This window comes from Phyllobates terribilis, unplaced genomic scaffold, assembly GCF_046119375.1.
Source record: "Phyllobates terribilis strain yellow unplaced genomic scaffold, ASM4611937v1 Scaffold_1__5_contigs__length_1240528914, whole genome shotgun sequence".
Lineage (NCBI taxonomy): Eukaryota > Metazoa > Chordata > Amphibia > Anura > Dendrobatidae > Phyllobates > Phyllobates terribilis.
Window position 1 is genome coordinate 1,230,453,265 of NW_027362761.1, and position 13,935 is coordinate 1,230,467,199.

A 13,935-nucleotide genomic window follows, 5' to 3' on the forward strand; every position below is an offset into this window, starting at 1 on the left:
CGCGCACGCCGCATTCCCCCTCACGCGCACGCCGCATTCCCCCTCACGCGCACGCCGCATTCCCCCTCACGCGCACGCCGCATTCCCCCTCACGCGCACGCCGCATTCCCCCTCACGCGCACGCCGTATTCCCCCTCACGCGCACGCCGTATTCCCCCTCACGCGCACGCCGTATTCCCCCTCACGCGCACGCCGTATTCCCGGTCACACACACGCCGTATTCCCGGTCACACACGCCGTATTCACGGTCACACACACGCCGTATTCCCGGTCACACACACGCCGTATTCCCGGTCACACACGCCGTATTCCCCCTCACGCGCACATGGATTTATATAGTGTGACCAAGTTGTCAAGCACTTTCCAAGTGATGCTAAAATCACAACCCGCATGCGGAAATGTATGTGAAGAACGCGTCACATCCACATGTACAATCCGCACGCACAGTCCGCACGCACAATCCGCACGCACAATCCGCACGCACAGTACAATCCGCATGCACAGTACAATCCGCATGTACAATCCGCATGTGTTTTTTCTGCCAGGGACAAATCCTGAGCATTTCTCCATGGTGGGCACATAGCCTAACACTCATGGTCCAAACTGACTAAGCATCTGGCACTGGCATCCAGACGACCAAGGTCGTGGCGATACAGATGGGGGACACATAATATTAAGAATGAACTCTTACGCTCCGAGGCTCCTTCAGGAAATATCAAGTGACATTTCTCTTTCTCGCCGTTGCGCTCCAGCAGCCACGACTTCAAAAACATCTCCAAACACAGAACATTTGGTGGAATAAGGTGAAGATCAATGTCATACACATTGGAACCTGCAGAAGACGGATGAGTGTGATGAGCGGCAGTGAGCAGAAGACAGGAGTATTTCCACCCACGATCCTCTCATACCCTGCCCCAGAGGCGTCTTGGGAGAACCATTCTGCTCCTGCTCACACGAGATCTGGAGAACCAGCAGACGGCGCAATGTGCCTAGATCAGCGTCCTTCATTCCACCGTCCAGGTCACACATCAGATCACGTCCTGATCGGGGGGAGACAACAGTCACCTGGTGATAAAGTGATGGTGTAGTGAGAAGCACTGACAGATCCACAGGTGTATCACGTGTCTACATGTGAGAAGGCTTATCACCTCCACAAAGCAGCCACGTGCTGTGGCCCCTGAGGAGCTGAGCTGCATCCGCTGCTTGTTCTGCTGCAGGGAGTCCAGCACAGCCATGGAGATTGCGCTGTTCTTCACAGGTCCAGAACCTTCAGTGGGGAGAGCCTGCAGCTCAGACAGGCACCGCAGGAGGCGGCACAAGTTACCCTTCATCTCCTACAAAGAAAAAACAGAGAAAGCCACAGAGGATGGGGATTATATAACAAGAAAGAGAAAGTGGAGAATTTACAAAAAGAAAGCCAGAGAGGATTATGGAGAGTCTACAAGAAGAAAGCCGAGGAGAAAAGAGTTGAGATTCTACAAGAAGAGAGCCGAAGAGGAGACTGTAGAGTCTACAAGAAGAGAGCAGGACTGTAGAGTCTACAAGAAGAGAGCCGAAGAGGAGAGTAGAGATTCTACAAGAAGAGAGCCGGAGGAGAGAAGAGATTCTACAGGAAGAGAGCCGAAGAGGAGAGTAGAGATTCTACAAGAAGAGAGCCGGAGGAGGAGAGTAGAGATTCTACAAGAAGAGAGCCGGAGGAGAGTAGAGATTCTACATGAAGAGAGCCGAAGAGGAGACTGGAGAGTCTACAAGAAGAGAGCCGAGGAGGAGAGTAGAGATTCTACAAGAAGAGAGCCGGAGGAGGAGAGTAGAGATTCTACAAGAAGAGAGCCGAGGAGGAGAGTAGAGATTCTACAAGAAGAGAGCCGGAGGAGGAGAGTATAGATTCTACAAAAAGAGAGCCGGAGGAGGAGAGTAGAGATTCTACAAGAAGAGAGCCGAAGAGGAGAGTAGAGATTCTACAAGAAGAGAGCCGAGGAGGAGAGTAGAGATTCTACAAGAAGAGAGCCGAGGAGGAAAGTAGAGATTCTACAAGAAGAGAGCCAGAGGAGGAGAGTAGAGATTCTACAAGAAGAGAGCCGAAGAGGAGAGTAGAGATTCTACAAGAAGAGAGCCAGAGGAGAGTAGAGATTCTACAAGAAGAGAGCCGAAGAGGAGACTGTAGAGTCTACAAGAAGAGAGCCGAGGAGGAGAGTACAGATTCTACAAGAAGAGAGCCGGAGGAGGAGAGTAGAGATTCTACAAGAAGAGAGCCGAAGAGGAGAGTAGAGATTCTACAAGAAGAGAGCCGGAGGAGAGTAGAGATTCTACAAGAAGAGAGCCGAAGAGGAGACTGTAGAGTCTACAAGAAGAGAGCTGGAGGAGGAGACTGGAGAGTCTACAAGAAGAGAGCCGAGGAGGAGAGTAGAGATTCTACAAGAAGAGAGCCGGAGGAGGAGAGTAGAGATTCTACAAGAAGAGACCCGGAGGAGGAGAGTAGAGATTCTACAAAAAGAGAGCCGGAGGAGGAGAGTAGAGATTGTACAAAAAGAGAGCCGGGGGAAGAGAGTAGAGATTCTACAAGAAGAGAGCCGAGGAGGAGAGTAGAGATTGTACAAGAAGAGAGCCGAGGAGGAAAGTAGAGATTCTACAAGAAGAGAGCCGTAGGAGGAGAGTACAGATTCTACAAGAAGAGAGCCGAGGAGGAGAGTAGAGATTCTACAAGAAGAGAGCCGAGGGGGAGAGTAGAGATTCTACAAGAAGAGAGCCGGAGGAGGAGAGTAGAGATTCTACAAAAAAGAGAGCTGGAGGAGGAGAGTAGAGATTCTACAAGAAGAGAGCCGGAGGAGGAGAGCTGAGATTCTACAAGAGAGCCAAAGAGGAGAGTAGAGATTCTACAAGAAGAGAGCCGGAGGAGAGTAGAGATTCTACAAGAAGAGAGCCGCAGGAGAGTAGAGATTCTACAAGAAGAGAGCCGAAGAGGAGAGTAGAGATTCTACAAGAAGAGAGCCGGAGGAGAAAAGAGTTGAGATTCTACAAGAGAGCAAAAGAGGACAGCAGAGATTCTATAAGAAGAGAGCCGGAGGAGAAAAGAGATTCTACAAGAAGAGAGCCGTAGGAGGAGAGTAGAGATTCTACAAGAAGAGAGCCGGAGGAGCAGAGTAGAGATTCTACAAAAAGAGAGCCAGAGGAGGAGAGCAGAGATTCTACAAGAAGAGAGCCGGAGGAGGACAGCAGAGATTCTACAAGAAGAGAGCCGGAGGAGGACAGCAGAGATTCTACAAGAAGAGAGCCGGAGGAGGACAGCAGAGATTCTACAAGAAGAGAGCCTGAGGAGGAGACTGGAGAGTCTACAAGAAGAGAGCCGAAGAGGAGAGTAGAGATTCTACAAGAAGAGAGCAGAAGAGGAGACTGTAGAGTCTACAAGAAAAGAGCCGGAGGAGGAGAGTAGAGATTCTACAAGAAGAGAGCCGGAGGAGGACAGCAGAGATTCTACAAGAAGAGAGCCGGAGGAGGACAGCAGAGATTCTACAAGAAGAGAGCGGGAGGAGGAGACTGGAGAGTCTACAAGAAGAGAGCCGAAGAGGAGAGTAGAGATTCTACAAGAAGAGAGCAGAAGAGGAGACTGTAGAGTCTACAAGAAAAGAGCCGGAGGAGGAGAGTAGAGATTCTACAAGAAGAGAGCCGCAGGAGGAGAGTAGAGATTCTACAAGAAGAGAGCTGACTGGAGGAGACTGGAGAGTCTACAAGAAGAGAGCCAGAGGAGGAGAGTAGAGATTCTACAAGAAGAGAGCTAGAGGAGGAGACTGGAGAGTCTACAAGAAGAGAGCCGGAGGAGGAGAGTAGAGATTCTACAAGAAGAGAGGTGGAGGAGGAGAGTAGAGATTCCACAAGAAGAGAGCCGGAGGAGGAGAGTAGAGATCCTACAAGAAGAGAGCTGGAGGAGGAGAGTAGAGATTCTACAAGAAGAGAGCCGGAGGAGAATAGAGATTCTACAAGAAGAGAGCCGGAGGAGGAGACTGTAGAGTCTACAAGAAGAGAGCCGGAGGAGGAGAGTACAGACTCTATAAGAAGAGAGCCGGAGGAGGAGTAGAGATTCTACAAGAAGAGAGCCGGAGGAGAGTAGAGATTCTACAAGATGAGAGCCGGAGGAGAGTAGAGATTCTACAAGAAGAGAGCCGGAGGAGAGTAGAGATTCTACAAGAAGAGAGCCGGAGGAGGAGACTGTAGAGTCTACAAGAAGAGAGCCGAGGAGGAGAGTAGAGATTCTACAAGAAGAGAGCCGGAGGAGGAGAGTACAGACTCTATAAGAAGAGAGCCGGAGGAGGAGTAGAGATTCTACAAGAAGAGAGCCGGAGTAGAGTAGAGATTCTACAAGATGAGAGCCGGAGGAGAGTAGAGATTCTACAAGCCAGCAGAGGGGGTTGCATATTATGGAGTTTCCTACAATGTGATATAATTTTGTGATAAATTCATGCAGTGATGTATAGAGCGCATAGAACTCTGTTGCGTGTATGGGAGTAGATGGGCAATTATCTATAGAGATCTAATGTAAGCGGTGATTCTGATACCAGAATTATATGACAGAATTGCTGGGAAGTTGTCATGATGTGAGGCTCCGGCTCCACAGCATCTAACCTTGTTACTTAAAGGGAACCTGTCATGTCAGCTGGAGCATGTACACTGCCCCCAGGTAGTGATTAGTGAGGCAATATGCATCACTAACACATTTTTTGCATTAAAAATCGGCGCTATATAAAAGCCACTTTATATAGTTACAGGTGCGTCTCACAAAATTCGAATATCATCAAAAAGTGAATTTATTTCAGTTCTTCAATACAAAACGTGAAACTCCTATATTATACAGAGTCATTACACACAGAGGGATCTATTATACAGAGTCATCACACGCAGAGGGATCTATTATATAGAGTCATTACACACAGAGGGATCTATTATATAGTCATTACACGCAGAGGGATCTATTATATAGAGTCATTACACACAGAGGGATCTATTATATAGAGTCATTACACACAGAGCGATCTATTATACAGAGTCATTACACACAGAGCGATCTATTATACAGAGTCATTACACACAGAGGGATCTATTATACAGAGTCATTACACACAGAGGGATCTATTATATAGAGTCATTACACACAGAGGAATCTATTATATAGAGTCATTACACACAGAGGGATCAATTATATAGAGTCATTGCACACAGAGGGATCAATTATATAGAGTCATTACACACAGAGGGATCTATTATATAGAGTCATTACACACAGAGGGATCTATTATATAGAGTCATTACACACAGAGGGATCTATTATATAGAGTCATTACACGCAGAGGGATCTATTATATAGAGTCATTACACGCAGAGTGATCTATTATATAGAGTCATTACACACAGAGGGATCTATTGTATAGAGTCATTACACACAGAGGAATCTATTATATAGAGTCATTACACACAGAGGGATCTATTATATAGAGTCATTACACACACAGTGATCTATTATACAGAGTCATTACACACAGAGGGATCTATTATATAGAGTCATTACACGCAGAGGGATCTATTATATAGAGTCATTACACGCAGAGTGATCTATTATATAGAGTCATTACACGCAGAGGGATCTATTATATAGAGTCATTACACGCAGAGGGATCTATTATATAGAGTCATTACACGCAGAGTGATCTATTATATAGAGTCATTACACGCAGAGGGATCAATTATATAGAGTCATTACACACAGAGGGATCTATTATATAGAGTCATTACACACAGAGGGATCTATTATATAGAGTCATTACACACAGAGGGATCTATTATATAGAGTCATTACACACAGAGGGATCTATTATATAGTCATTACACGCAGAGTGATCTATTATATAGAGTCATTACACACAGAGGGATCTATTATATAGAGTCATTACACACAGAGGAATCTATTATATAGAATCATAGAATCATAGAATGGTAGAGTTGGAAGGGACCTCCTGGGTCATCTGGTCCAACCCCCTGCTCAAAGCAGGATTCACTAGATCATCTCAGACAGATGTCTGTCCAACCTCTGTTTGAAGACGTCCATTGAAGGGGAACTCACCACCTCTCGTGGCAGCCTGTTCCACTCATTAATCACCCTAACTGTCAAAAAGTTTTTTCTAATATCTAATCTGTATCTCCTCCCATTTAGTTTCATCCCATTGCTTCTAGTCTTTCCTTGTGCAAATGAGAATAAAGATGATCCTTCTACAATGTGACAGCCCTTGACATATTTGTAGACAGCTATTAAGTCTCCTCTCAGTCTTCTTTTTTGCAAGCTAAACATTCCCAAATCCTGCAACCGTTCCTCATAGGACATGGTTTGCAGACCAGTCACCATTCTGGTCGCTCTTCTCTGAACTTGCTCCAGTTTGTCTATGTCTTTTTTAAAATGTGGTGCCCAAAACTGTACACAGTATTCCAGATGAGGTCTGACCAAAGAGGAGTGAAGACCGATAATGACTTCACGTGATCTAGACTGTATGCTTCTGTTAATACATCCCAGAATTGTATTTGCCTTTTTTGCTGCTGCATCACACTGTTGACTCATGTTCAGTCTATGATCTATTAGTATACCTAAGTCTTTTTCACATGTACTGTTGCTTAGCTCTATTCCTCCCATTCTGTATATGCTTTTTTCATTTTTATTGCCCAGATGTAGTACTTTGCACTTTTCCCTGTTAAAAACCATTCTGTTGGTTGCTGCCCACTGCTCCAGTTTATTTAGGTCTTTTTGAATCCTCTCTCTCTCTTCTCTAGTATTAGCTATCCCTCCTAGCTTTGTGTCATCAGCAAATTTAATCAGTTTACCCTCAATTCCTTCATCTAAATCATTGATAAAGATGTTGAACAATACAGGTCCCAGGACGGAGCCCTGTGGTACCCCACTTGAGACATTCATCCAGCTGGATGTGAAGCCATTTACAACCACCCTTTGAGTCCGATCACTAAGCCAGTTATGAATCCACCTAACAGTTGCCTGGTCCATTGCATACTTGGTCATTTTTTCAATAAGGATGGTGTGAGATACTTTGTCAAATGCTTTGCTGAAGTCAAGATATACTATATCTACAGCATTTCCCTGATCCACCCAGTCAGTGATTCTGTCATAGAAGGAAATTAAGTTAGTCTGACATGACTTGTTAGTTACAAACCCATGCTGACTCTGGTTAATCACTTCATTCTTATCCATGTACTTACATACATGTTGTTTAATAATTTGTTCAAAGATCTTTCCTGGTATAGAAGTCAGACTCACCGGCCTATAGTTCCCTGGGTCCACCTTCTTCCCCTTTTTGAAGATAGGAACAACATTTGCTCTTCTCCAGTCTTCTGGGACTTCTCCTGTTCTCCAAGAATTTTCAAAGATTATGGAGAGTGGTTCTAAAATTTCTTCTACGATCTCCTTCAGTACTCTGGGGTGTAATTCATCTGGACCTGGAGACTTGAACTCATTTATGTTAGCTAAATATTCCCTCACAATCTTTCTGTTTACAGATAACTTGGATTCCTCTATTCCTTTAAAAGGACAGTGAAGATCAGTTGATGTTACATTTTCTTTCTGAGAGAAAACAGATGCAAAATAGGAATTAAAAAGTTCGGCCTTCTCAACATCCTCTCTTACCATTTCTCCATTTTCATCCTGTAAAAATCCTATAGCATCTTTGACTTTTCTTTTACTTTTGACATACCCCCAAAATCCTTTTTTATTGCTTTTGACATCTCTTGCAAGCCTTAATTCATTGTCAGCTTTAGCTAACCTGATACGTGCCCTGCAGGATCTGCAGACTGCATTATAATCTTCTTTAGATATGCCTCCCTCTTTCCATTTAATAAACATTTCTTTCTTTCTTTTTAGCATGTGTTTAAGTTCTGTGTTCATCCATCCTGGTTTCCTTAAATGCTTCCCATTCTTCCTACTTTTCTGGATTGTTAACGATTGTGCTTTGAGAATCTCATTTTTAAAAATTTCCCATCCTTCCTGGACATTTTTGTCCTTAAGGACATCCAGCCATTGGATCCCTCCTATTCTCTTTCTGAGTCTCTTAAAATCTGCCTTTCTAAAATCTAACCTTGAAGTCTGAGTCTTCACATGTCTTCCTCCTCTAGTTATCCAAAATTCTATAATAGCATGATCGCTGCCTCCTAGGGTCCCAGCCACCTTTACCTCCTCAACCATTTCCTCCCTGTTTATAAGGATTAGATCCAAAGTAGCAGATCCCCTTGTTTTCTCCCCTACCTTTTGGAAGATAAAGTTGTCAGCAAGAGAGGATAAGAATTTGCTTGACCTGTTAGTTTTACTTGAGAGAGATTCCCAACAAATGTCTGGATAGTTGAAATCTCCCATGACCACTACGTCATATTTTTTGGAGAACTTGGTCATTTGATACATAAAGAGTTCATCCATATCTTCAGCTTGCCCAGGTGGCCTGTAGTAAATGCCTACAATGGTGTCCTTTCCGTTGTTCTCTCCTTGTATTCTTACCCAAACAGTTTCCACAGAACTCCCAGTCTCTGAAGCTTCAATCTCTGTGCAGATATTCGCTTTTCTAACATACAATGCGACACCTCCTCCTCGTTTATCAAGTCTGTTTCTTGCAAATAAGTTGTATCCTTTTAGCCTTTTATTCCAATCATGTGTATCGTCCCACCAAGTTTCAGTGATTCCAATGACATCATATTCCTTTTCCTGCATTAGTAGTTCCAATTCTCCTTGTTTGTTGCCCATGCTTTGTGCATTTGTATAAAAACATTTTAGTTTGTGATTGGTTTCTCTTCCTCCCATATTTTTATTATTTAAATTGTTTTGTCTTTGTTCTTCCTTTCCACTTCCAGTAGCAGAGATCTCAATAGTATTTGTCAGCTGTATGGCTTTTTCTGGCCTTTTGCTTCCCTTCCCACATTGTTCTAGTTTAAAGCTCTCCTGATGAGTGTAGCAAGGCGACTTCCAAATACATGTTTTCCAGTCTTCGTAAGGTGCACCCCATCTCTAGCAAGTAGTCCATCGTATAGGTAATTCATTCCGTGATCCAGAAATCCAAATCCTTGTTGACGGCACCATCGACGTAGCCAGTTGTTCACCTGTAGAATCTTATTCCACCTCATTGTTCCATGGCCATCCACTGGGAGGATGGATGAGAAGACCACCTGCGCTCCCAATTCTTTCACTTTCTTGCCTAAGTCTTCAAAGTCACTGCAGATGGTTTCCAGGTCCTTTCTTGCGGTGTCATTTGTCCCCACATGTATTAGCAGGAATGGGTAGTGATCTGTAGGTCTGAAGAGTCTTGATATCCTGTCAGACACATGTATAATTTTTGCTCCTGGAAGACAGCACATTTCTCTTGAGGTTATGTCTGGTCTGCAGATAGCGGCCTCTGTTCCTCTTAACAGGGAATCCCCCATGACCACCACTCTCCGTTTTTTCTTCACAACATTCTTCTTTCTCCATCCAGGAGGATTCTGAGGGCTTACAAGGTTATTCATTGCTGGCAAAGTCTTATTTTGCTGTATTTCTTCATGGTTCTCCTGCGTGAGAGCCTGGTACTGGTTCCTGAGCAGTATGGGTGCTGACTGCCTCTCGATCCTCCTGCTTCTGTGGGTCACATGCTTCCATTCCTCTGTTTCGTCAGGTGCAGTTCGAATTTCTTCCCTTTCTGAATCATGAAGAGATAATTCTGCTCTGTCTAAGAACTCTTCACCTTCCTTAATGATTTTCAAGGTAGTTAACCTCTCTTCTAGATTTCGCAACTTTTCCTCCAACAGGGACACAAGCTTGCATTTCTGGCATGTGAAGTTTGGCTTTTCCACTGGCAAGTCTGTGAACATGTAGCAGGATATGCAGCTCACCAAATGGCTCCTGGACTCTTCCATGTTCTTACTGTTAATGTTCTGAAAACAGTGAAAAAAGCTTAAAAAAAAAGCTTCAAAATGCGCGCGCCGGTAGGCGCGTGGTTTACCGATGTCCTCTTTTCAGCTCCAACAGCCAAAATCCAGTGTTCTTTGAGCTCGCGGAGACTCTTCACTTACCCCAAAATGCAGTGGGAATATAGAGTCATTACACACAGAGGGATCTATTATATAGAGTCATTACACACACAGTGATCTATTATACAGAGTCATTACACACAGAGGGATCTATTATATAGAGTCATTACACGCAGAGGGATCTATTATATAGAGTCATTACACGCAGAGTGATCTATTATATAGAGTCATTACACGCAGAGGGATCTATTATATAGAGTCATTACACACAGAGGGATCTATTATATAGTCATTACACGCAGAGTGATCTATTATATAGAGCCATTACACACAGATGGATCTATTGTATAGAGTCATTACACACAGAGGGATCTATTATATAGAGTCATTACACACAGAGGGATCTATTATATAGAGTCATTACACACAGAGGGATCTATTATATAGAGTCATTACACACAGAGGGATCAATTATATAGAGTCATTACATGCAGAGGGATCTATTATATAGAGTCATTACACACAGAGGGATCTATTATATAGAGTCATTACACACAGAGGGATCTATTATATAGTCAATACACACAGAGGGATCTATTATATAGTCATTACACACAGAGGGATCTATTATATAGTCATTACACGCAGAGGGATCTATTATACAGAGTCATTACACGCAGAGGCATCTATTATATAGAGCCATTACACACAGAGCGATCTATTATATAGAGTCATTACACACAGAGGGATTGTCATGGAAACAACACCCACTTTTGGGTCAGACCTTGCAGCTCTCTGGCGCCCCCTTATCCTGCTGGTCAAACACGGTATTGACCGAGGATAAGCATGGGCGCAGCTGCTCTAATTTATGTCGCCTGTTGTGGCACGTGATGTGATAGGATGTATATAGACCACCAGTTCCTTCCAGGAACGTATATATACCTCCGACCAGCCACCCTCAAACCACAATATCACATAAATACTGGTATACTGCCACCACCGATCGCTTAACAGGCGGATCGGGTACCCGTTAGGTAATGTGAATTAGCGGGTGAGGAACGTGTTTGCTCGACATAGGACAAGAAGAACGAAGCTGGTAAATAATGATTTACTCCCGAAAGTGGGCAGTGTTTACAAAAGATATACAAGATATTATAAAAGAGACAATTTACATATATGCATAAACAGTTATTAAAATAAAAGGGATAAGTAATAGCAAAACCTGTGCCACGTGGTGATGGTCTCAGATTCTGTGGGGGGGGGGGGGGACGGATCCCCGGAAAGTAGATGTGATTCCTCCACGCAGCATGTAGGGCATGCATCTGACGTCCCTGGTTGGAATGACTTGGAAAATGGCCGTTCTAGTTTTTACTAAAGGGGCCAAACGATTAGGAAACACCCATGTTGTTTACCTCACACGGGGGCTCGGTTTTGTGAAACCACCCAGCTGCATAGAACTTAAAAACCTTCAGATTTCATATCTTGGTGTGGGGGGAACCCACATCCAAGATGGAGACATCATGTTGGCCGTCACCAGTATTCATGAAGATTGATAGCAAATATGAAATCTCTATGACGCTCAGAAGCTCAAAATCCATTATCCCAGTTCCCGGTCGTTTCTCAGTTATGCAAGATATACTATTATAATGGGAAAAAGGTGAGCATTCCAAAAATGTGGTCCCTGTGTTTGTGACTGTCATGTGCATTATTAAAACCGACATTAAACGTTTGTAAAGCTAAACAATAGGATTGGAGGGAAAAATCCAGGGTATACCAGTATACTTGCTCTGGGCTGAGGTTTTATGGCGTCATAAAAATACCTGGGTTGGAGGAAGCTACAGTGAGTCCTATGTCTTACAAATGGACAGGGGGGTGGAAATTTAGGACATGTCTCATTTTTAAAACTCAGACAAAAATACATTTTGCCTGACACCTCCCCCTTTTAGACTATGCTATGGAGGTAGGACCTTCTGGTACTCCTCCAAGCGTATCTCTGGGGGCTCCCCTCGCCGGGACAACCCATCGGCATTGCCATGCTCGCTGTCTTTGCGGTGTTGAACGGTAAAGTCGAACTGCTGGAGGGTGAGGCTCCAGAGTAACAACCTTCCGTTGGCACCGGACATGGTGTGCAGCCACCTCAGGGGGTTGTGGTCAGTCACGACAGTGAAGGGGCGCCCGTACAAGTAAGGCTGTAAACGGCTGAGGGCCCATACAATGGCCAGGCACTCCTTCTCTATGGTGGAATAGGCCACTTCCCTCGGCAACAGTTTCCGACTTAGGTACAACACGGGGTGTTCTTGCTTTCCCGAGTCGACCTGGCTGAGTACAGCACCGAGGCCAAATTCACTGGCGTCTGTCTGTACTAAGAGTGGTCGTGTGCCGTCGACCGCCTTTAGTACAGGAGAGCTGCTCAGGGCTGTCTTCAAAGCCCGAAAGGCCACCTCTCATTCATCTGTCCACTTGACTGAATGGGGTAGGCTCCTCCTGGTGAGATCTGTCAAGGGTTTCGCAAGTCTACTATAGTTTTGTACAAAGTGTCTATAGTACCCTGCGGTGCCCAAGAAGGACTGTACCTGCTTCTTGGTCCTGGGGGTGGGTCAGGACACAATAGCGTCCACTTTCCCAGGCTCTGGCTTCAGAGTACCCCCACCTACCCGGTGCCCCAGATAGTGGACCTCGCTCATGCCCATCTGGCACTTTCCTGGCTTAATGGTCAAGCCCGCCTGGTGAATGCACCTGAGCACCTGCTGCAGATGCTCGAGGTGATCCTCCCAGGTGGGACTGAATATGGCAATATCATCCAGGTACGCCACTGCATACCTCTCCAGTCCCTGGAGCAGATGGTTGACCATTCGCTGGAACGTGGCAGGGGCATTTTTCATGCCAAAAGGCATGACCGTGGATTCATACAATCCGAAGGGGGTGATAAAGGTGGACTTCTCCTGGGCCCCGGGGCTCAAGGGAATCTGCCAATATCCCGGACTCAGATCCATAATGGAGAGATAGCTCGCACTGGCTAACTGCTCCAGCAGCTCCTCTATGTGTGGCATTGGTTGTGCATCAGAGGCTGTGATAGCGTTGAGCCCCCTGTAGTCCACACAGAACAGGGTGGTCCGGTCCTTCTTTGGCACCAGGACTACAGGTGAGGCCCACGTGCTCTTGGACCGCTTAATCACCCCCAGCTTCAGCATCTCCTCGACCTCCTGGAGCATGACATGCTGCACCTCGTCGGAGATTCGATAGGCTGTCTGCCAGAGTGGGGCATGATTCCCGGTGTCCACTTCATGGACTGCCGCCTCAGTCCTGCCAGGCATGTTGGTGAACACTGCTTGGAAGGGTTTCAGCACTGCTCGCAGCTGAGACCTCTGGTCTGCGGATAGCAAGTCGCTTATCTCTACATCCTCTAGGGACCCGCTGGCCTTCGCTTGGGCGAGCATGTCCAAGAGGGGGTCATCCTCCCTATCCTCGGTCAGGTTGCAGACTGGTAGGACGCAGGTTCCACGTTCTTGATGAGCCTTCATCATATTAACGTGAAACGCCTTCCGCCTACCCCGCTCGTGGTCAACAGTGATCACGTAGGTGACCGGGTTGAGCTGTTGGTGAATGACGTACGGGCCTTCCCAGGCCGCCTGAAGCTTGCCCTTTGGTACGGGGACCAGCACCCACACCTTCTGACCCACCTGGTAGGTCCGCTCTCTGGCGTTCTGGTCGCACCAATGCTTCTGGTCAGCCTGGGCTTGCGTCATGTTGTCATGCACCAACTGCGTCAAGGTCTGCATCTTGTCACGGAAGCGCATGACATACTCCACGATGGACACTCCTGGGGAGCTCGGCTCTTCTTCCCAGAATTACCTTATCAACCCAAGGGGTCCTCGGACACGCCTGCCATACAGGAGCTCAAAG

The 13,935-nt window shown here is 45.6% G+C and overlaps 1 protein-coding gene across 1 annotated transcript in view; it reads right to left on the reverse strand.

Annotated features, from left to right (window-relative positions):
- The window catches only part of M1AP (meiosis 1 associated protein), a 172,987-nt gene that overhangs the window by 124,535 nt on the left and 34,517 nt on the right, over positions 1-13,935 (reverse strand). Inside the window, exons 4-6 of the mRNA XM_073668240.1 lie at positions 1,149-1,334; positions 909-1,065; positions 692-832 (exon numbers count right to left, since the gene is read on the reverse strand). Of these exons, the coding sequence (XP_073524341.1) occupies positions 692-832; positions 909-1,065; positions 1,149-1,334 (484 nt within the window). The remainder of the gene's footprint in view (positions 1-691; positions 833-908; positions 1,066-1,148; positions 1,335-13,935) is intronic.